This window comes from Hyaloscypha bicolor (genome assembly GCF_002865645.1).
Source record: "Hyaloscypha bicolor E unplaced genomic scaffold K444scaffold_189, whole genome shotgun sequence".
In the NCBI taxonomy this organism is placed as follows: Eukaryota; Fungi; Ascomycota; class Leotiomycetes; order Helotiales; family Hyaloscyphaceae; genus Hyaloscypha; species Hyaloscypha bicolor.
In genome coordinates, this window is record NW_020194691.1 from 1461248 (window position 1) to 1486390 (window position 25143).

General features: G+C 34.8%; 3 protein-coding genes across 3 annotated transcripts; 1 reads left to right on the forward strand and 2 right to left on the reverse strand.

Moving 5' to 3' along the window:
• Window positions 1-1681: 1681 nt before the first annotated feature.
• On the forward strand, window positions 1682-3565 carry K444DRAFT_638510 (uncharacterized protein; the record flags this gene model as incomplete). The annotated part of the gene is made up of 2 exons (XM_024884264.1): window positions 1682-2674; window positions 2882-3565. 2 exons carry the CDS (start codon window positions 1682-1684, stop codon window positions 3563-3565), a joined length of 1677 nt encoding a protein of 558 aa, XP_024726835.1.
• A 9172-nt stretch (window positions 3566-12737) lies between these two features.
• On the reverse strand, window positions 12738-13434 carry K444DRAFT_638511 (uncharacterized protein; the record flags this gene model as incomplete). Its single annotated transcript, XM_024884265.1, has 3 exons — window positions 12738-13163; window positions 13230-13379; window positions 13432-13434. 3 exons carry the CDS (start codon window positions 13432-13434, stop codon window positions 12738-12740), a joined length of 579 nt encoding a protein of 192 aa, XP_024726836.1.
• Window positions 13435-18739: 5305 nt separating this feature from the next.
• Window positions 18740-19482, reverse strand: K444DRAFT_638512 (uncharacterized protein; the record flags this gene model as incomplete). Its single annotated transcript, XM_024884266.1, has 3 exons — window positions 18740-19242; window positions 19275-19299; window positions 19453-19482. The coding sequence occupies 3 exons, from the start codon at window positions 19480-19482 to the stop codon at window positions 18740-18742; spliced, it is 558 nt and encodes a 185-aa protein (XP_024726837.1).
• Between the last annotated feature and the right edge of the window lie 5661 nt (window positions 19483-25143).

The window sequence follows — 25143 nt, forward strand, 5'->3', positions numbered from 1 at the left end:
ATTTATTAAACTAAAACTATATAAAAAGTAAATCTTTTTAAATATATTATTATAAATATTAAATCTATAATTAGAAAATAAATTAATTAAAAAAAAGAATTAAAACTAAAAAAGTAATTAAGCTAATAATATAAAATTATATAAAATATTTTATAAATAAAAATATTTATTAATAGAAATTAATAATTTATATTATTAAACTTTTATTATAATAAAATAAAAAAATAGTTAAATAAGATAATTAAATAAAATAATTAGCCTAAAAAGATAATATAAAATAAAAATAATAAAAATAATTTATTAAATTAAATTAAATATAAGACTTAAATAATTCTTATTATTCTTTACTTTTTTTATTTTAATAAAATTATATAATTTTCTTTTATAATTTTATATATTTATATATTTATTTAATTATAATAGTATTATAATTTTAAAAAACTAATATTAGAATTTGACTTTTAAAAGTATTTTTTATATTATAATAACTTTTAAGAATTTTCTAAATCTTTTATAAAATTCATATTTTTAATATTTTAATAGAAATATAAGTAATTTAAATATTTAGTTAATAAATTCCTTTATAAGCTATATTAAAAAAACTCCCGAGATTTAATACTAAACTTAATAAAGAAAAAAAACAAAGTAATAAAAGCTAAGGAAAGCTTTATAAAATATTCGAGAACCTTAAATACTAAAGAAAATAATTATAAAAAATAAATAAAAAAAATATATTATAATAAACCTATATTTTAAAAAGAAAACTAAATATATTTAATAGTTAATTTATAGTACTTTCCTTATCTAATATTATAAAAATAGGCCTATATAATAAAAAGATTAAAATAACTTATTATAGGGTGGCTTAAAGATTAGGTTTAACTCCTAATATATTACTTCCGGTAGCTATAGCCCTTTGGCTAGTGCTTATCAAGTACTTGGAACCCAAAAATCAATAATAATATAGTATAAGCCGCACTAATTTGCTATATAATTACTAACCGTATTTCTAAGAACTCGGAAATCTTGACTTATCCCTTTGTCTGGTAAGATATTACTATATTAGTAGCCGTATATGAATATTCCTAATTTAGCCAGAATATAATTTAAATTAGGGATATTCATGTGCGGCTACTAATTATAACGGCACTGGCTGGGGGCCAAAGGGGGGTGGCTATCACATGACTGGTTTCACCTAGCTAGCCGGCGTTTTAGTGGTTTTAGCTAGTATTTCCCTCCTTTTATCCCCTTTCCTTCTCTCTCTCCTTCTTCTCCTTAGCTTAGTATTCTCAATACATGGGATTTTCCTGGATCTTTGAGCCTTTGTACCATTGCCTCGATCCCGCCGTTACACTAATGTGGCAATGTCTTACTAGACGAACAGATAGTGCTTATCTCGGCTTGGAAGCTTATAAACTAATTACTTATATTTGTGAATGTATTTGCTAGGAAACCTGGGAATTCTATACTAGTTGTGCTTTGGTACCAGCAATTATAAGGCCCAGGTGGTCTTGCACTAAGGTGCACGTGATATCGCGTTGTCAGCCGCGAGAGCAAGGCTGCCGAGCAACATCAAACACCCCCGCGATTGACGACCTATGCATGACAACGCAGATTCACTTTCAAGTCATTGAAATATTCAATTCACTATTATCTTCCATAATAGCACGCACAAATTACTATGTATTACGAACGACGTCCTCTTCAAGAGGTCGACAAGAACCAATCCACATGTCCGCGACGACTACCTCCCACCACAACTCTATCACGAAATAGCGCGACCAACCATCCGCGTAGCTTTTCAACAGGCACTGCCGACAAGGAGAACTTCCAACCCGCGTCGACCCAATCCGTAAAGCAATCGCTCGCCGAGCGAATTCAGTACCCTCTCGAAAATTACTACAATCTTCAACTCGAATCCTGTGCCAAATTCAGGGGCAAACCCTGTCACGTACTCGTGGAAAGAACAGATGAAGATACGCCCCAAGCAGTTGTGATCAATCAGGCCTTCGACTGGGCTCCTGGAATCATGGCTAAAGATCCGAATAAAGCCAACACCGGGACTAACACAAACCGCGGTACTTCAAAGCACGAGTCGAAACTCGAGGCCTTGGGAATAGATATTTCTCCAATACCCGACCCGGCAAGAATACCTACCGTAATACGAAAGGCTGCCCGAAAACAACCTGTTATTACGAATCGCCGACAGGTTACTGACAAACCGGCAAGCATCGCTAATCAGTTCAAACTCCTACTTTCACGAAATCCTTCGGAGAAAACTCTTCAGCAACTTGCCCAAAATATACTCTTCCCTCCGCCATACGTCTGCGAACATATAGACGGCAAATTGCATCAGGCGGATCTCAATGAGCTACCATCCACGTTTATAGGATTTGGCGCCAATAGCGACGTTCCTGAGTACACTTTTATTCGGACACGCTCACCGTTTATTGCCAGGGAATTCACCTCGCTCCCTCAATTCGGTATCAACTCTATTAACGAAGATCAACCCGAGCATGCTAGCAATAAAGAAGACGTTGTGGAGGAAGCACAAGATTCGAAACACGTGGCCAAGACCTCTCGCGAACATAAACAACGAAAGGACAATACTACGGCCAAGATAGCTACCACTAGTCGTCCAAATGAATCCGACTTGCGCGGCGTTACGGATATAGTCCGTATTATAACAACAGGTTTCTTCAAGAAGTCCCACGCAGGGCTTCGGCATACATTGGGCGTCATTGGGAAAGGGCACTACTAGGCACCGAACATATTCTTCGAATATAAGAAGAACGAAAGAGGCCAGTTAGAAGCTCGCCATCAGATAATGACCCAAATATATATTAGACACGTGGAGATAATAAGGCTAAGAAGAAGCTAGCCTTCACAAAGGCAACCTACCCGGCCGGACTACAACTTTGGCCTCACCATATGTGGCAGTATCGTTAAGGTGTGGATAATAGAGCCCAAGTCAGGCACAAATTCAGTTAAGGGCCAAGATATCGACATAACTCTCTATAACCTTCAAAAGCTATATAATTTTAGCCTCGAGCACGCAAATGATATCAAAAGCCTAATTACGGTTATGGAAAAGCTCGATCAACTGCATGCCCAGATTGCCGTCGACCTGGCCTCGTTAATTGAGCCCGCTACCTCAGAGCAAAATCAACTGAATTTAATAACATCTCAAGTCACGACGCCAGTCCTAGCTAAAACCAAGGCCGCCTTCGTTACCCAGCTGCCCGAAAGGCAATCGATAATCGAACCGCCTCCTCCCAGAATACAATTTGGAATTAATAATAAATCTTCCCACAAACTGCAACCGGTAATCGAACTAACTACTCCTATAATACAATCTGGATTTGTAGTTGAGAATAACACCAAATCCTCGGATCTGCCCCCTGTGAGCACGAGAGTAATGAACTTCTTAAGACCGCGACAAAACTCTGGGCCTTTAACGCCACCACCCGTAACTAGCTCACCCGACCGGCCCCCGTCCAAAGGAACCCCAGTAACCAGGGTGGTAGCAAGCAGACTCAGAAACAGACTTCGTAAGCGCGGATAAGATCGAACTTCATGCAATAACTATCTTGCCAGGTTTGTTATTTGGACATGCTCGCAAATCCATTCCAAATCGAACTCGAACTAATCTATAGCTCGCTCACTATTAAGGAGGGGAGATCATGCGTAGTATTAGATGGGCTAGATGGGCTTGGCAGATGCTTTAATAACGGAAGGATATGTTAGGGCTTAGAGGCTCGAGTAGGTTAAAGCATAGGTTCTCGTGAATTATTAGTAATGCTATTTATATCCGCTTTTAAAGTCAGTTAAACCGGTATTATAGAAGCTTGTTTATATGGGGTATTTACAAGATCGCATCTAGCTTAAGGGTTCTCTTTGCCTGCCCTTAGAGCCAGATGCTCAGGCCTCTAGCAAGGCAAATATAGGAATAAAAGATATATATAAAAAAGACATTTAACTTATATCTCTTTCCCGAGATCTCAAGACCTCTCAAGACTACTCTAACTAAATTATTACCCTTATAAGATTAGAGAGTAAGGGTCTCTTCTCCTTGGGAGTAAGTATACGAGGCCATATTAGAGACACAGATTCCTGAGGGCTTGTCTTTGCATAGATTAAGTTATTTCTGGAGCATTATATAAAAGCGACTCGAATACGTTAAGAGAGGCCAAGCCATACGAGGTACTTTTATTGAGACTCTGGGAGAAATAATATCCTTTATATTTCGATTATCTTATCTCTAATATTAATATTATCGTATTAAGGAATCGCTATAAGGGATATAGTATTAATTTTCGAGTTACTAATCCGCTATTATTAGTAATGGAAGGTGTTTTGTATTGAAGTTTATAAGGGACTCGAGATTAAAGACCTTGAGTTAGGTATTACTACAAGTAATAGAAATACAGAAGTTAAAGACGCCTTGAGCGAAATCTTGGTACATATTTTGTTTGCTGCTTCTCTAGATTTCAAGAGATCTTCGGAGTCCTTATATAGCCAGACATAATCTTTCCTGGCCTTAGCCCAATGCCCTTTCATTTGCATTACCAAATTGGGAATTGGCTACGAAGTATAAGGTTTCGCAGTATAGAGTTCATAAATTGTCTAGAAAATATTAAGATAATTAGAATATATCCCGGTTAAGATATAGAAGAAGTTCGAACCGTAAAGCTATCTCTTTGGCCGAGATTCCCGTAGGAAGCCATAGAGTAATATATCCCCCTTTTATAGAGATTTCACTACCAGGCAAGCACGTTCTCAGTACTCTGTATTACTTATATATCCAATGGATATGCTATTAAATTAGCTAGCCACAGGCATAAGTGGTTCCCAGATTACTCTTCAAGTATGAAAGTCTGTGGGAATCGCTCGAGTTAAAGGTTACTATACAAGTGTTTCTATTAATGGCTCGGCAGGAGGAGATTCGGAAGCCGTTAGCGCTAAGATCGAGCTTGAGGGAAAAATCATTGAGGGCTCTAGGTTCTATAAAGAATTAGAGGTTAGTAACCAATTTGAAGATACCCGAAATGGGAATCCGCATTACCTCAGGCCCCCATTACTGGTCCCATGTCCCATTCCAAGTCACTCCAAGGGCTTCTTCCCTATTAATATTTGGGAAAGAAACGTCTGGGCTATATATTGGTCCTTTGGTCTCGAGATACGGAGGACTAAACGGACTCCATGGAACAAGGCGTGAAAGAGGAGCCTCTATTAGTTTGGGTTCGCTGGTTTGTCTACCCCAATCGGATCGCAGCCAAGCATGTGTCCATGATTTCCATATAAGTTCTCCTCGCTTATTGAATCTGCAGATTTCCTTGCTCTTGAATAACCGCCCTTTATCCCGAATGAAACTTTCGACTCTGCTCCGGCAATACTCGAGGAAGTCTGGATTTATATACACTGTATTCTCGATCTTGAGTTACTAAAAAAGCCTCTGTAAATTGATTGCATGTACTAGTCGAGGTTTTTCAACGAGGTTGTGCTGTCGCATAAATCGAATAATCTCAAGCTGTATCTGCGGTGGCAGTTTATATTTCTTCTCCGGGCCCTTATTCATATTATTCCACTTCAAGCCATTAATATTCAAGCATCGATCGTGAAAGGCATATAGCTCTGTAATAATCTTTATCTAGTTCCTACGGAACTCACGCCGTATCTTGGCTTCGCCCTTTTTAATAAAGGCCTCGATGCTTCTGCGAAGATCAATCAAAGCTTGTCGTGTTACTATTATCGTGAGTATAGTTGTCAAATGAATCAAGAATTTGGAAACCACCGACTTCCAGGGTGTGGTTTAATTAAAATATTAGATAGAGAGAATAGTAACGGACGTGGGAATTAATTAGAAGTGGTTTAATTATAAATGTCATTGTTCTACTACGGTGCCTGGACGATTACTTAATATATTAGTCAGCGACCATGAGTGAACTCGCGAATGCCGGAAAATAGAGGTGGCGAGGGGAACTTCAAATAGAGGCATATTTGTTTGAGAAAACTTCATAATAGCAAGGGATTATGGAAAACGAGACCATAGACAGGAGCAAACGGAGTTGAATTGCAAGCTGCGTAACTAGCCAAAATACCTTCTAAAAGACCTTTATAGAGTCCCTCGAAAGTGGACCTCCCGCGACCGGTAATTCCAATCCTGAGTTGCTTACTTGATTCCTTATGAGTATCGAGTGAGGTGCTTGCCGTCCCAGTAATCGATATACCGAGATTGAAAGAGATGACAATATAGTGATTCAGGCTACTAATATATCAAACATCGGCCCTTTGGCTATTGCGAGTGTTTCATACTTGGCATCTTATTATGGATGACTCAGACAGGAGTTACTAGACTCAGATATAGTAGTATTCTCAAGTGGGCGTTTCTCTAGGAAAATGGTGCTTCGGATACTCCGAGATATCTTCTTCTTCAGGTCCTGGGAAATAGCGTATCCATTAGTTAATCCTCGTTAGGGGAAGATGCAGAGTCGCCGTCATTAACTGAACCCCAAGCAGAGGTCGGAGTGGCGTCCTCCATGTCCCATAGTTCCCAAGCCTTAATAGGCCGAAGTTCCCGCCACATTCAAGCATTGCCGTCTCGCCAGACATCGATCCTCTTGGGTAGTAGTTGCAGGTTAGCCTGGAGAGTGGACCAGGGGGGTCTTAATACGATGCCACTCAGGTCTGTGGGATAAGGGGATTACTGGCTAAACATCCGGATTAATATCAGGGTATTTTTATACCTTGCAGGTAAGAGTACGGTCATATTACGAATGGCCCGGCAAATAGTACCATTATAATAACTGAGGGCCGGCAAATCGGGAGAGTCAATAAAGCCGCTTCGAAAAGCATTTAAAGTGGCATATTGGCCCTGGAAAATCATCCTTAACAGACCCATCTAATAACAAACGCGAAGGTAATTAAACAAAGAGCAGATACGGACGCGATTATATTAAACCGAGATCGCCGCGTTGCCAGCAGGGTCGTGAATGGCTTGTTAAAGGTGACTAGGGCCAAAGTTCTGGAGATAATTCACCAGGAATAAATATCCATTTTTGAACTGGGTTCGAACCCAGGCAAGTTGCTCTAGGCATTGGCAGGAGCTGCAGGGAACCCGAGGATATGGAGGATGCGGATTCCGAATACACCTGTAAACTTTGAAGAACTTGCAGGAAAGGAGAATTGAACGTGCCCTCATGATATACAGAATAATATCCGCGTAAGCAAAGTCGTGGAATAGTTAGTAATTATTAATAATATCAGGGGAGGTTTGCCAACCTGGATTCTCGAGGCAATTGAGGAAAGAGAGATCAACGCCATAAACTTCGAGGAATATTGTTCGGACCCGGTCAGCTTGTAGTCTGCTCCTGCCAGAAGATGCACGTTGAAGCAATATGATATGTTAATAGACCTGGGCGGTATGCTTTAACCCCATAAAGTCTAGGAAGAGTTCTTCATCTCGACTATCTAGCATGACCCTATGGAGATCTCTATATAGTTCCAAGAAGTACCCTTCTGCAAATAGTACCTAGTCCTTCTCTATTACCTCGACAAGCTATGTAATATTTGCAAGATGGTCTTGAGTTTCGGCCAAGAGGAGTTCGGTTACTATAGTTCGAGCTTCATGTTCCGCATATCGAGTATTATGTTCCGCAAACCGGACTTCGTAATCCTGGAGCTGCTTTGTATAATTAGTATTCAGATCTGCGATATGTGACTCGAGGCGGGCAAAGCGATCTTCTATGGCTGCAATATCAAGGTTTTGCAATATATTAGTGCCGGGGGGCAGTATTGAGGGACTGGGCGGGGAGGTCGTCATTGTGGTGTATTTCCGCTATTAACTAGAGGCGGGATTAGCTTGCATAAAATTGTGAGTCAAATAGTGCCCGTACCTAAGATAAGACTCTGAGATGCGCTCGATTCAAAGGCCAGCGAAGGTTGTGTACTTCGCATAACGGATTTGGCAAGAAGGCGAGAGGAGGAAGCAGAGATAGCCAGGGCGGGAATTAGATTAGATTGGGATTAAGATTAATTAGGCTAAATGCGAATAGCGCTGCGCAAATAGTACGTTCACGTTACGGGCCACTGATCTTCTAATATGAATATGGAGGATAATAGGATCAGAAGCAGAAGATGCAACTTCTCGTAATCCTGTATACTATTAGGAACTTGGTCTCGAGGCACTAGAGGGAAACTAGTAATAGTTAAAGCAATTATTTAATTAGGGAGGGAAAGAGAGGATCTACCTCGAGATTATCTATGGTAATTATATCAAGGTTAAGATTTAAAGGAACCATGCGCGATCCGATTTTCGAAGTTACCCCTCTTGGTTTGGATATCACGTGACCATAAATATAATAATATAATAAAAGGCTTTTTCTGAAATAGTATTTTACTTACTACTTTTTAAACCAAGAATTCTTTTACCTTAATAACTCGCTCGATTCATACAAATCCTATAAATAAGCTCGAAATTATCGAGCCAAACTTTACTTAATAACTATTAGAAATAATACTAATTTTATAACTAATTATATCTTTAAATATACTAATATATTCTTATTTACTAAATTATATAATTTTTATTAAAGGCTATATAAGTAAATATAAATGCAAAAAAGGCCAGATTTTTTTATTTTAAGAAATTATATTTTAATTTTAAGTAATTTTGCTTTTTTAAATATATTTAAATAATAAAATTATATAAAAGAAAGTCTTTTTTATTCTAATAATAAAACTTGATTTAAAAAATAAAATAGTATTAAAATCTCTTTTAAGAAAAGAAGATAATAAAAGAAAATAAATAAAGTATTTAATTTTATAAGAAATTCCCTAAATTTCTTTTAAAGAAAAAATAAAATAAAATATACTTTTTTTAAAAAAAATATTTTCTAAGCTTTTTTTTAAAAAGTATTTAATAATTAATTAAGTATTATTTTAAGTTATATAATAATATATTTTAATTAAATTCTTTAAAAGCGAAAAAAAATAAAGAAAACAAAAGAAAATTCTTAAAAAAAATCTTAGCTTTATAAAGGTTTTTTTTAATAAATTTATAAATTATATTATAAAAAGATTACTTCTTTTTTAATTAAATATATATTTAAAGCTATATAATTCTATTAAAAGATTAAAGAAATAAATATAGGAATTATATTAATTACTTTTAAAAACTTTTAATATTAAATTAATAAGCTATATATTATTATATTTAAGTTTTATAAATAGTAATTCCTTTATAATAACTTTTTATATAATAAAAAATATTATTAATATATTTAAAATTAAAATAAATATTAAAATATTAAAATTATAAAACTAAATTATATTTAATTAAACTAATAAATATAAAGTAATTAATTAATATTTATTTTATATTTGAAATTTTAATATAAATTTAATAATTAATTAAATATATAAATATATTCTTATTTATTTTTCTTTTTATTTATTTTATATTTTAAAAGAATTTATATTTTAATTTTAATAATTAATTAAAGTTAGGATTTATATTTAAAATTATAATTCTATTAGCTAAAACTTTTAATTTTTAATTATAAAAACTAGTATTTTAATAATTAATAATTAAATTAAATAATTAAATTTAAAATTTCTATTTAAAAAATTTATTTAAAATTTCATTTTATTATATATTATAAATAAATAGCTAAAGCTATAATTTTAATAATTAAAAGCCGGAAATTTAGGTTACTTCTCTTAATTTTAATAATTAAATAATTAGATCTCGAGTTTCAATTATTAAGTAGCCAGAATTTCAGGCTACCCTTATTAATTTTGATAGTTAAGCGGCCGAAGCTTGGATTTCGATAGCTGAGTAGCTAAAGCTTAATTTCGATAGTTAAGCGGCCGAAGCTTGGATTTCGATAGCTAAGTAGCTAAAGCTTAATTTCGACAGTTAAGCGGCCGAAGCTTGGATTTCGACAGTTAAGCAGCCGAAGCTTGGATTTCAATAGCTGAGCAGCTAAAGCTCAATTTCGACAGTTAAGCAGCCAAAGCTCAGATTTCGATAGTTAAGTAGCCGAAGCTTAGATTTCGATAGTTAAGCAGCCGAAGCTTAGATTTCGATAGTTAACCGGCCGAAGCTTGGATTTCGACAATTAAGCGGCTGAAGCTTGGATTTCGACAGTTAAGCGGCCAAAGCTTGGATTTCGATAGTTAAGCGGCCGAAGCTTGGGCTCTATAGCTGAGTAGCTAGAGCTTGATTTCAATAGTTAAGCGGCCGAAGCTTGGATTTCGATAGCTGAGTAGCTAAAGCTTGATTTCGACAGTTAAGCAGTCGAAGCTTGGGTTCTATAGCTGAGCAGCTAAAGCTTGATTTCGATAGTTAAGCGGCCAAAGCTTGGATTTCGATAGCTGAGTAGCTAAAGCTTGATTTCGATAGTTAAGTAGTCGAAGCTTGGGTTCTATAGCTAAGTAGCTAAAGCTTGATTTCGATAGTTAAGCGGCCGAAGCTTAGATTTCGATAGCTAAGCAGCCGGAATCTTAGCTTTGGCTACTTAGCTATTAAAATTAATTAGGGCAAGTTAGAAAAAAGTAAATATCGAGTAGGGAAATTATGCAAATTTATAAGGAGAAATAATTCATTATAGTCACGACTTATTAAAATTGATCCGGAAGACTATAGTAACCCTTAATTAATTATATATATTGCACTTTTCTTAAACTTAAAGTATTATGGGAGGGAAACTATAATAAGACAAAAACCCACATAAAGTATACTAGAGCACAGAACGTGACTTAATAGCAAATTAACAAGAATAAGGGCATGCGTAATAAAGCATAAATAGTATATAATTACAAAAGCTCAATTAATTAATATAAAGAAGGAATAGATATCTAGAATTACAGAAAAAGCCAGCTTTCTTATATAATTCTCGCAAGTCACGTGCAAATAGCCCCAGGGTTTATTATGTAACCAAAACCTCAAAACTGCCAAAATAACGCGATTTTTATAGAGTGCGGCTTGCCATACTACAGTATCTCTAATATATCCGCATCTAACCCTCGAAATCTGCTTTGTCCAGGAGCTCCCTTAGTATAAGTAAAGCATCCGTTATTATGGTAGCTATCTCCGCCTCTGCCTGAGCCTATTCTAAGACCTCCTTATAATAACCTTAAAGTCGATTATATTACTCTATAGTATAGTCCTGGCGCTTTATTGTGAGTTTATACCGTTTACCGGAAATGCCATAAATATAATTAATCCAAGTGTCTTTATTATACTTGTGTTCTAATTTGCCGAGATTAACTAGCATTTATTAAGGAGCTATAGAGCAAGTAACGTATTTTGATTTATTTGGTTTTTGAGTATTTAGGTATAAGATAAGATCTTTAATGCGCTTTTTAAGGACAACGAATACTATTCCAGAGTAATAGAGACTTGGGGAGATATTAAAGGACATGTGAGCTCGACCTATATTAATCTAATATTAGCTTGAGATCTCTCGATATTAAGGACACAAGATCGACTAATAGAAGCAATAAGATTACCGAGGATAATAGTATTATAGCTAAAGAGCATAATACAGAGACTCAAGCTACCGAGTACTAGGTAATGGCTAGAGAGTACCAGATTATAGCTAGAGCGTGTAATGCAGAGATATAGGCTAATAAGTACTAGTAAGATATAGGCAATATAGGCGCAAGTTCGAATTATTATAAGAGGAGAGTTTATGGTAAGAGAGGCTATAATGCAAGGTATGGCTAACTAATTATGGTAGATTAATTAATAAGTACCTGCTGCGATCATATAGAATTATAGTATTAAAGAGAAGTTCTTTATTTTAGACTTATAAAAAGGTAAAGAACTAGACGTCCTTGAGGCTCCAAATTCACTATTCAAGCTCTCGTAAAAGTTGCCAACTAGTATATAATCGTGATTTCTTATTATATTTGTTTTAGATAAGCTAACTATAATTTAAAATATAGTAAAATATTATTATAATATAAAATATCTTGAGAGACTAGTAGAATATATAAAAGAGCTAAAATTTCGAAGAAACAGATTTGGTAATTATAATATTTGTAACTTGTTATACTAGATAGTAATAACTAAATATGCCTAGTCTATTATTGCAATTTGTTACAATTTAGAATATTAGAGTATTTAGGTAAGTAGATTTCATAAATTAGAGGTCCATTTTATAAATACAATATATAAAGACGGAAGGTCAATACTATAGGCTCTATTAGCTAAATATAAATACTACTATAAACTCCTCGAGTTTTTTGCTTGTGCGTAAATTAACTCCGTTTTGGAGAATACTCCGAGAAAGAAACCGAACTCCGTATAAGACTCTACCTATACTCAATCCATACTCCATAAAAGTGCATACTAGAAACATGAGAACTCCGGCCCCGTCCCAATTACCATAGTTTCGTATATCCTTTCTTGCCCCATATGCAAAGCATTACTTATCAAGAATGAAGTCGTCTTCGCAGGAAGGGATAGCAAGCTATAGGTACCATGCCTTGGCCAATTTGGTATCTTTAATAACTCATAGCCGCAGACATCTGGCAGATTCCTTCTTCTTCCGTCAATACTCTGCCGATTGCTTTTCTGAATAGTGTTCCGCGAGACGCTATATCTGACCGTTCTGTTCTGCCATTGCATCAAATAATCTAGAGATCCTTGCTATAGTCCGCAGAACGAATAAAGATAGTTGTGAGTCTCTCTTGTCTTCCTTAACCAAAGCTCCGTATTTCTGTCGTAGCTAGAGGCATTTGCCGTACCCGTTAATATTATCGTATGCCAACGCTATGCAAGCATTTACCAAGTCCTTATTAATACCCAATTTGTCTAGTTGTCTATTGAGCCATTGCAAGAACTTCGCCACAGGCCGTTGTGCAAACCAGGAACTAGCAAGGGCTGCAGTTATATTAGAGTACTTATTCGGGCTAATGTCGACTAAGGGCAGGGAGGTGTCTCTCATTAATGTTGGCGTGGGCGTGGGGAAATCAAAGGGTTCGTCTAACTCGGGCGTGCTGCTTCGATATGGCGCGACTTGCTTTAAAAGAGTACTAAGGGCAGTTCTGGGGGCGACAGGCGGAACTTGAGTTAACGCCACATTCCGGCTGCAATCAATAGTTGGAGTTATTGGGATAATTGGTATTAGTAACGGAGTGGGCATTATAGTAGGCTATTATTCCAAATAGTTAGTCATATTTTGCAATTTATCTTTACTTCATAGATTATAGGCACTTACGTGAAGCTTCTTCCATTTGGTGAAATCAGCCAGTGCAATCTTGTTGTGGAGAAGCTGGCCGTGGAACTTTGAATTAGACAAACGGGCCGGACTGTGGCGGGCTTCGAAATAAGACACGAGCTCTTCGATTCGAGTATTAAGAGAAGAAGCCTGGAATCTTATTAAAGGTTAAAAAGGCACCAGGCTCATAAGCCGGACTTACCATTGCGTCCAATTGAGAAGACTATGGAAGGGCGGATTTACGCAAATCAGATATCTGCCAGAAGCCACTATCCACTAACTAATCTATTACCTAGTCGAGAGCTAGGGGCTAATCACAATCAGGCTATGGCCGTGATAACGAATGGCGAGGAAAGCCAAGTTTGAAGTTGAAAAGTGAGGCAAACTTAACGAAGCTAAGGGTCGCGTGTTCCCATACGGGTGCAAAGATTGCAGTCACAAGCGCTTCCAGGGTAAGGCGTGGGTGCAGAGACCTCCGAATGGTAATAGTATAAGTGCAAAGAACACGAAGTAATAAAGCGCAAAGATTTTGAATAGCTATGGTGCAAATCGCTATTATTAATATTAATATTCCTGGTCATTTTGGGACTAGCGCCATCCCCGCACCCGTAACCCCACCGAAAGATTTAATCTCACGATCTCCACTTGTCCGATCCCAATATTAGCACACATTGCATTTGCTCTCTTTGAGAAGTGTCATATTCCGCGAATCCTATCGAACCTGTGATTGCTATGGAAGGCAAGGAGTCCAATTACAATTCCGATCGCGAAGGCTCCGGTAATATGGCAACGAAAACAGGTGCGACGACCTCACCCCCGACCTCACCCCCAACCGCACCCCCGAAAGTACCCCCGAAAGCATTCCCGAAAGCACCCCAGTTCAGATTTCGCACACTTGTAAAGAATGCGACTCTGCCACTACCAAACGATCCTAATATGCGAGAGAGGCGCATTAAAGTCATGGAAATAAATAATAGTGAACTCTAATACAAGGTCCCGGTAGAGGACATTGAAAAGAACCCTCGATAGGCCAAATACCAGGATAAAGAGAAGACTTCCTTGAAGAAAAAGCCATTAGAATCTGAGTAGAAGGATACTAGGGAAGCAAATAATAGCAAGAAAGGAGAGGAGGAGATTCCATAGTCCATGAATCGTGGCAAATGGGGAATTATTCCATACTATTAGCTATTATTAACCCAGCTTTCCAAGTTAGACAAGCCGGAAGACTTCCACTTGCCTAAGGACGAGAAGCTATACGAACCCAGAGGTATTAACCTTCTATAGCTAATGCGGGGAGAAGGAACCAGGTATAACGAGGAGGGCAAGAAAAGAATTCTTCACGCATAGCGCTGGAACATGTCGGGCCTTTACAGAAAAGACCTTAATGCAGAAACGTGGACCACCCTCTTAAAAGACCTCGGCATTGACCGTCCCGAATATAATGAAATAGTTCGAAGAGCTCAAGTGGACAAGTTGACTGCATAATTAAAGAATAACCAGGAGTCCTTAATGAAAAAAGGTCTCTTGGCCTTTATTAGCGATCCTAAAAATCCCCAGGACCCAAAGAAGCCTCGGTGGGTAGCGGGAATAGAGTGGGAAGATATTAAAGAGGCGGATATTAAGGCGGTAATAATACTAGCTGCAGACCTTGCCTTTGCTAAGATTAAAAACTTGGCCGAAGCAAATTGGTCACTCTTCTCGCCGGAATAGAGGCTGTCCTTGTCCGACCTTCTTTGCAATGGCCCTCAATTTCTCGTGTCAAGTATTAAAGGCAGGTCTTCCTCGAGATGATTTTAATTATTGGCTAACACATTAGGGCCTAACAGGCAATAATTCACGAAGTCCAACTCCGGTAGCAGACATTGCATCTCCTAACCACAACCCTTCTAGTAATAATTCAGTAAGAGTTTCACTAGTATATAATAGACTCTTAAGTATTATTAGCGAGAAGGAGAAGAATAATAATAACTATTAGAGGCATTTATTGGGTAGTCCTCAGACCAGAGCTGACCGCACGGATCGACGATCAGGGAGCGTCGGAAGTAATAGTTCGGTGGTTGCCAGATTATTAGCGGGGCATAATCCGCCAATAGACTAAGGTAGGCTCGAGAGAGCACCTTTATCTCAGAAGCTAATATATATCTAGGTACGAGTTCTCGCGGGAAGGATTATAATAGCGAAGTCGCGACAAAGCCTGTAATTAGACTACTGAATTATTAAGATAACGTGAATGAAATGCGGGGCAACCGGCATAGTGCTCGTAGAAACAAGAATCCTCAGGAACTATTAGAAGAATTTAATACTATAAACAAGCGCATTTCTGGGGATCTATTAGGGCAGAGAGCAAAGAAGAAGAGAAGAGGGGGCGCTTAATAATCCATAGCTAGCGGTTTCCTTAATAAAGGGAGGCTAATTAATAAATGAGAAATTATTGAGTCTTATAAAAGAATTTATAAAAAAATACTTAATATACCTCGAGCATAACTTCTAATTAAAAATAATTTAGAACTTATACCTTACTTGCCATTATATTTCAATGTTCTTTGCTTTACTATTCGATATTATAAATTATTATATTAATACCTTAAGGCCTTTTAAAGGGTTTTATTTATATAATCTGGCAAGCTTTTATAACCCTTCCCTATTTAACCCCCACCCTCCTCTAATTTTTTTATTTAAGAAAGATAATTCGAAATTAATATAAAAAGCCTATTACTAACCTATTCCCCTCTTGCTCTTCTCTTACTAGCTATAATAATTCATTCTTTACTTCTCAAAAATAACTTCCCAAATAGAAGAATAACTCCCTAAATAGAAGAATAATTCCCCAAATATAAGAATAACTCCCTAAATAGAAGAATAACGCCCTAAATAGAAGAATAATATATTCTTATAAGTTTTTATATTATATTTAAAGTAGTCTTCTTCTCGATTTATAGTTAATTAGATTAATTTTATTTACTTCTTGATTTATATTAATTTGCATGATCTTGGGTTACTTGTGCTTAATGAGCATATATCCCGATTAAGCGACACATATATCACGCCCAATTTCAAAAGATAGGGCTTTGCTGGGATAAGAAGAACTTTTTGGAGAAGATAATTCTCGGGCCTTTTAATTCATGTATTTATTATTAAAACTGAATAGGTTCCCTCTATCTAATTCTAACTAACCCTTATTACTCTGATACTCGAGTAAAGAAAATCTTTGGCGGAATTGATTCAAGCCCATATAAGATCGTTCTATAAATACTAATTAATGCAGGATCCTCCAAAGACTATTAATCTTTATACCGTTTTTAAATAACCTCTGGAGTTAGACCCTTTACTTGGCAAACAAGCCTGACTTGGAGACGGTTTAGCGTCTTCTCCCAGTTACAATCTTTTAGCAGCCGCTCCTAATGTGTCCGACCTGTCTAGCTTCTCTTTAAAAGTTTATATATTCGTTCCCTAAGATTATATATACCAATAGTGGTTCCTGGTTGGAGTACAGGATGTGGACTGGACGCTAATAGTGACTCGAGTTGAGGCTCTCGAAATTCCTGTATATCGGATCTAAGGGGAGGCGAGATTGGGAGAAGAAGCCCGATATTATTCTGAACCAGATAGCAGGGGATAGCAGCTTGTCTTTTGCGAATTTCGGCCTTTGCCTTGGAGGGACTTCACGACCCGGTTTAATAATATAATATAGCTACCGAGAGACTATTGCCATTCGCATTTTCAAGTCGGTGCCAGGCCATGGCATTAGGACTGCCCTGGACCGATAACAGGTTGGTTCCCATCTTTATACTAGGATCAATTACCATAACTAAGATATCGAGCCCTAGGGACTGAATTTCGTGGACCTTTAAATACTTTAGTTAATACCTTACCTAGTTGGATTCGAGGATTTCTTATACTCCGTTCCGTTTGCTTTAAAGCCCTCGTAATAACCTTATTCTTAACCTTCTTAGTACAGTTTTACCAGTAATCTAGCTACTCTATTGTCTCGCTATTGACCTCCTCCCGAGGAATGGGCAGTGGGGGCCTAACCGCTGGGCGATTTTCCTTGTCTGCCATATGCTAGTACCTAGCTCTTTTAGTCTTTGAAAGCTTCTTATATTAGTCTGCGAGCCATGTAACCCCTTGCCCGCCTTATAGGGTCCCTTTAATCTTCTTCTTCTTATTAATATCCTTGAACTCTGGCGGTATTTTTTGGTGATTATATCTAAGGAATATTTGCCACATACTACGTATTCTCGGCAAAGTGAAGTAATAGGAAGCATATCGTTTTAATGCGACCCGAGTAACTATCCGCACATTAACTCTCTGGCTTGTGGCAAGTTCGCCCAGTATTCGTTAGAGCTTATTAGTAATCTTATAAGCTGCAGCCACGCCCTCAGATCCAAGATCTGTTTTATTATTGAGCTCCTGTTCCTTGTCCTCTTTAGGACCGTTGGCTCTAGTGTAGCTGGCGTTACTAATAGTTGGCATGTCGTCCTATATATATTGTAGTTCGAAACCAAGTAGCGTATTCTCGTCGAGATAGCAGGCTTCTATTAAAAGACGACTATATATCTTAGTATTAATCTTAATAGAGGGTTTGGGCATATATGCCTCGGGACGCAATTCGCAAGAAAATCGTGGTGCGATATAGACCGTCATATTAGTGTTCTTAATAATTAATGTCCGCTAGGGTGCGGGAGCCCTTGTGAGTTGGTCTATTTATATTACAACTCGCTCCCGTTAAGTAGGCATGATTTATATACGAAGTATATTAATTAATATTAGTTATATTTGGCTAATATCTATATTGAATTCTATGCTAATAATGAAAGTTTATTAATATCTGTATGTAAATCAACCAGGCGGGAATATCTCCGTTTCCTTAATAACTACTTCACATAAATACTTGAGAAAGAGGTGTCCTGTACCTCACTTCTAGTACCTGCTTAATCCAATATCCTTTTTGTATTATAGTTATAATTAGTCTCTGGGGTAAATAGACTCAGACGTAAAGTTCCTACTAAACGAGAAATTTCTTGATACTGACCTGGCCTTAGTGCTCGTGTCTATTTTTTCGCCTTTGACTTGCTACCTCGTTTCTTAAGCCTTATATAGTTGTGAATATTCTACTTATTGCCCTGCTTAGCTAGTTGCATATTAATGTTCGAATTAGTCTATTACATAGAGGCAATTATGGTCGCATTCTCGGAGGTAGTGAATCAAGGCCTCTTTTTGGCAAATGGCGGACATAATTCGTCCTCCGTAACTAGTCTCTCCCTGGGAAAAGGAAATTCTGGGTATGAGCTTCGTGGCGGCTGTGCTCGCCATTCAAGCTAGATGGCTAGGAGGGTATGTTGTTCTGCTACTAGAGTATTGCTCTCATAGTTCTCTGGAGCTAAAGGTACTAGTTCGTTATTTAAGTCTTTGAAGCCTGCCTCGTTTCCTCCGTCGGATTCCCTTTCCTGACTGCATTTACCCTTCTCGGGTATATTACTGCCATAATGTGAATTATATACTGCGTTGATTTATATTGCTCCGTTGCCCCATTTTTCGAGCCCTGTCTCGTTGCCATTATTTGAATTCCTTTCTTTACTGCTTCTCCTCCGCTTCAATATATAGCTGGCGTAATGTGTATCCTCTTTGAGTAGCTGGGATAAAGCAGCTTCCATAGCGGGAATCGCAAGGCGCTTCTCTAGCTCGTGAAGGTTACGTGCCTGGAGTTTAGGGGTTGTAATACCTGCCCCAAAATTAAGGTAGCGAAGGTACTCTTGTCTCCTTAATAGACTTTCCTTATTAAAAGATGGGAGTTTCTTAAGTAAGAGATTAAAGTATCTTTTCCGCCGCCTTACTGGGAAGTCGCTAACACCTTGCTGAGCCTTCCTTGCTCGAAGGTTAATAAGCCCTAATTTAAAACAAAGATTAATAAGAGATAGTTCGTCCTCTGTTCCGTGCCCTGGCGCACGGCCTCTCTTTTTAATCTCGTACCTTACAAGATTCTCTGCAAGGTTTCTGCCAATTAACGGAATAACTTCGGAGATAGAGAATAAAAGTATTATATACTCGTGAATGAGCCTGAGATTCCTCTCTATATTAATTTTAAGCAAGTTATAAAAGAAGCAGTTTAGTAAAACGAATAATTTCGCGATACTAGTTTCAAGTACAAGCGAGCCTGGCACAGATTCCGCCCCTATTACCCCCCCCCCTTTCCGCCCCCCTAGCGAGAGGAAACGGGACCTACCAGACTAGAGAAGCAGGCCTCGAAGGCCATGGGTTAATTGGGGCCCCGGGCACAAAAGAGCGGGGGACACTTCGTTTGCTCAATGGGCTGCGTCTCCGAGTAATCTCTGTTTATTTCCTCTTGGGAATCGAAGATCCCATGCATGGAACCTGTAGCATCGGGTATCATTCCGCCGCCTACTTTATAATAAGTACAGGAAAACTCGATAGCTCGACTTTTGATCATCTTATAATCCTGGCAAGCTAGTACTAATATGCCTCCCTTAAAGGAAGTGTAATACGAAATGCAGTTAATAAAAACCGCCTAAGGCAAGCAAGTATAGGAGAGTCTTATTAGGGGTGCTTTCGCGTGCATTACTGGCGTAACGGGCAATTATAAGACAAGGCTAATATTGGCTCGGGGGAGCTAGCTAGATGGCCCGGAGACGTGAATGTGGACTTTTGTGGACGTGCTCTGGGCAAAAGGCAACGTATAGGGTAATTGAATTGCTTCTCTGGTAACTAGTAGATCCTTGCCGTGCTTAAATAAGAGTAAATTCATATTAGTTCGCGGAATATGGGCTGTCAGGAATCCCTGAGTAGTGGGAAAGCCATTATAGCTCGAGAGCAGCAAACGTCTTCTTTATACTACTAATATACGGAAGGTCAGCTTGGTAGGGTATGATTAATCCCGTCTTCTAAAGACAGGCTTCTAGGAAAGCGGGTCAGAAACTATAAGTCGGGGTAAGAAACCCGATCTCTGGCATAATTTTCAATCTAAAGTTCAAGCTTCTCAACTTTTTAATTAATGCTTTTATACCCCTCCTAAACCTACACGAGCATTTCACACTAATATGTGCCGTGTTAGAACTTTCGTCTGCGTCCTCTATAGTTATTACACCCGATAAATTGATCTCGGGCGCCCCTATTGCGGATTGATTGAATAGATGAGGTGCGACTAGCTAGTAATAACGATTAAGATAACGAGCTCTTATTATGGAGCAATTAGATGTTCTGAGTACTAGGTAGGTAGCCCCTTTCTTTTGAAATAATATTCCGAATCTGAAATAATCTAATACCTTTAGTAATATAGGATAATTATTCAAACCCGGACCCTCTTTTTATAGCTGCTTTCTGGGCGCGAGAGATACAAATGCTGGAGTTTTATATTTATTGGCTGTTTTAGCATTGGCATGACGCAAGGAGAAATGGGTTGATTGCACGCCCAGGCCTAGCATTATGGCCTGTAGAAGAGGATAATAATGCGAGCTTGGATGAGGAGGATCTTTAGATATATCGTGGAGTATTTATATCGGCTGTTTAACTATCGAAACCCAATCTTTGGCTGCTTAGCTATTGCAATCTGGTGAATTAAGTCTTGAGTGCAAGCCCAAGCTTTGGCTGCTTAACTATCGAAACCCAAGCTTCGGCTGCTTAGCTATCGAAACCAAGCTTTGGCTACTTAATTGTCGAAACCCAAGCTTTGGCCGCTTAGCTATTATAATCTAGTGAATTAAAATGTTTCGGCCGCTTAACTATTGAAATACAAGCTTTGGCCGCTTAACTATTGAAACCAAGTTTCGGCTACTTAGCCATTGTAATCTAGTGAATTAAAATGCTTCGGCCGCTTAATTATCGAAATATAAGCTTCGGCCGCTTAACTATTGAAACCCAAGCTTCGGCTACTTAACTATTAAAATTAAGTTTCGGCTACTTAGCTATTATAATCTAGTGAATTAAAATACTTTAGCTACTTAACTATTGAAATACAAGCTTTAGCTACTTAACTATTAAAATATAAGCTTTAGCCGCTTAACTATTAAAATACAAGCTTTGGCTACTTAATTATTAAAACCAGGCTTCGGCCACTTAGCTATTAAAACCAAGCTTTGGCTATTTAATTATTAAAACCTAAGCTTTATAGCTATAGAACCCAAGCTTTAGCTATTTAATTATTAAAATTCAAGCTTTGGCTATTTAACTATTAAAACTCAAGCTTTAGCTACTTAGCTATTAAAATCAAGCTTTAGTTACTTAATTATTAAAATCAAGCTTTAGTTACTTATTTATTATAATCTAATAAATTAAAGTCTTAAAAAAAATATTCTAAATTTATTATTAAAGTATTATATAGGAAATACTATTTATAATTTAAACCTCAAATATAAAATTCAGGTTTCTTATTTATATATAAAGCTAAAAGCCTTATATAAAATAATAGTAAATAAATAAAATCTTATAATTAAATATAATTATATTAATTTCTAATTATAATATATATTTTTTATATTTCTATATAATTTTAATAATAATAATCTTTTAAAAACTTATAATTATATATTTTATTATTTTATTATAATAATACTAGAATTAATTAAGAAAACTAGTTAATAATATAAAGTTTATAACTTTTATTATATATTATAAATATAAAAATATATTTATAAAAAAATAATACTTTTATTATTTATATAAAAAGTACTTTTATATTTATATTAGAATTTCTTTATTTATTTAATTTTAAATAAATAATTATTTAGGCTAATCTTATTTATTTATATTTAAATTAATAATAAATAATAATATTATTAGTTTACTAGTAATATATAGTACTATTATATAAGTATAAAAGTACTATTTACGTAAAATTAGTAAAGTTATTATTATTTAGAAATAAGAATTATAGTATTATAATATTAATATATAATCCCTAAATTTACTAAGCCTAAAGAAATCTAGTTTACTAGTTAAGTTATTAATAAGATACGAGGTTATATAATTATATCCCGTATCTTATATTCTATTACTTATATCCTATTACTTATATCCCGTATCTCATATCCCGTAACTATATATATAACTCCTAAAGAAATAATTATACTAATACTAGAAATTCTCTAAAAACGCGAAAAATAGTATTTCCCTCTAATTACATACAAATTTCCTAACCCGGCCTAGTACCAGATTTCCTAAATACTTTATATATCCATATTACTTCCGAGGTTTTAGTTATATACTAAAGGCCATAGCCTTTTATATATAACTTCCCTTTCTATAATATTCTCCTATTTTATATATCTATTTCCTATTTTATTTATACTTAACCTATTTCTTTATATCTAATTATATAGTATTTATATTAATTAGGTACTTAAGAGTATTTATTAGCTTTAATTTTATTATAAAATCGGCAGGATTTAATTTTCCCTTAATTTATTTAACTTCTATAATCTCTTATTATTTATATACCTAATAAAGGCATATTATATTAATTATTAGATACTTTTCTTAAGTAGTTCCTAATTTAATAAGGCATTTATATAATAATTTCAAATTCATATAGACTACTAGTAATAGTTCTATTTCTAGTATTTTATTAATTATAGATTTAACTAAAGCGCCCATATTAAAGCCATAAGCCATACTATAAAGTTCTAAAGCTAGAATACTTCTAGTAATTCTCTTATATTTAGTAAAGAACTAATAAATAATATTAGTATATCTAGTTCTATTTACTAGAACTATAATATATCTAATTTAGGAAAAGAGATCTCTATTATTTATAAATAAAGCATTTATAAAAACAATTAAATATAAGAACTTCTTTACTAGCTTTACGAATTTTAGTTCTCTAATAATATTCTCAATTTACTATTAAATATATTTATTAAATATCTTTATATTAGTTTCCGAGAATTTAATAGCTTAAGTAATAATTAATAAGTTATATAAAGCTTCTAGTTAATAAACTAATATAATATATACTTCTTTAGTATATTAGGTAATATATTAATCCTTAATAAAGAAATCTTAATAAATAGTAATATTTTTCATAGAAATAGTTTAGAGGTTTTTATACTAGTATTCTTATATAAGAATAATTCTAGTAATATCTATATAAATAATACCTTTATTAAACTTGAGATTATAGTTAATAGTAAGATATTTATATTTCTTAGCCAAGAACTTAGCCTTTTAGAGCTTTAGTTATTTTATCTTTATAAAATTATTATTTCTAATAAATAAAGTATTATTAGTTTAAAAGCTAATAATTCCGAAGAATTATTTATTATAAAGAAAGCAAGAATTATAAATTAACTATTTTATAGAAAGCTTATTAATATAATAAGAATAATAAGTCTTAAACTAGTAATTCCTAGCTTCCGGTATATTATATAATAGTTTTATAATCTTTAGAACTAAATTATTATTTAGATTTAGTTCTCTAGTAAGCTTATAAGATAAATTAATATAAAAATTATAATTAAATAAAATTATTAATTAGATATAAGCTTGCGAGATATTTTATAAATATAGCTTTATAATATCTATTATTATAATAGTAATACTAAGAATAATTCTCTAGCTAATATATTAAATAATAAATAATTATATTAATACTATATGTTTTTTACTATTATTATAAGCCTAGATAACTAGTCTTAACTTCTTAAACTCTCTCTTTATACCCTTATTCTTAATTTTATTAATAAATCGGGAATTAAAGATATATATTTCTTTTAATACCTAAGATCTAGAAATAATCTCAAATATATTCTTTTCTAAAAAACTAGTAACTTTAACTTAACGGGAATTCTTATATAGGTTATTATTTTATAGGAATACTATAATATCCGGGTTCTTATAAAAGTATTCTCTATTATACTTTAGTGAAATAGCAGAAATAGCAAGAGAAATTATACCTATATTACCTTTAGCCTTATTATAAAGTTCGAAAATAGATTCAAATTCGGGGCTATTAATAATAACCTTAATATCTCCTATATAAAAGGGCTTTATAGAGATTAAGCAAAAAGTAATATTATTATATAATAGAGCTAGTATATAGTTCTCTCTATTAATAGCTATTAGCTTATATAGCCTATTCTAATTACTAGATTAACTAGTATTTCCTTTATATTATATAAGAATATCTAAATTTAAGAGAAGTTTATAGATATTAGTAATACTAGAACTATTTCAGGTATTTAGGGTATTTATAATCTAGTATCTAGCTTAAAGCTTCTGAATTTCTACTATTACTTTCTTAAATACTACTAATTACTATAATATAGTTAGTAATAGAATATTATATTTAGTTATTTGAGATAAAGTACTATAAATCAAAAGAATTAGAATAATACTATTAGGTCTAATAGAATTATTAATAGCCTTAAAAGCTATTTAAAATATAGTATTTTTATTAATTCTATTAATTTTAGCTATAATAATAAGATAAGTATATTAAATTAGGCTATAATAATATTCTATAATTCTAATAAAACTATAAGCTTTTATAAGAATAATTTTAACCTTAATTCCTATAGTATTTATAAGCTAAGCAAACTTCTTACTAGTAAACTACTTTCCGATATCTACTATAATCTAATTAGGAAGGCCTAAATAGGTATTAATCTAATATTACTTTAAGGTATTTTAAGTATATAATATACTAATATTTTAAAGCTATTAGCCGGCTTAATATCTAGTACCTTTATTAATAATATAAAATATAAGCTTACCAGAAATATAAAAAATATTAATAATAATAAAATAATTAAAGCTAATATTATCTCTTAGGTTAAACTTAAATTATTCTAGTAATTATCTAAATTTCTGGTATTACTTATAGTATTTTATAAAGTACTTAAAGGCTTTTATATTAATATTATAGCCTGCTTATTCTAGTATATTTCAAAGCTTACTAATAAAT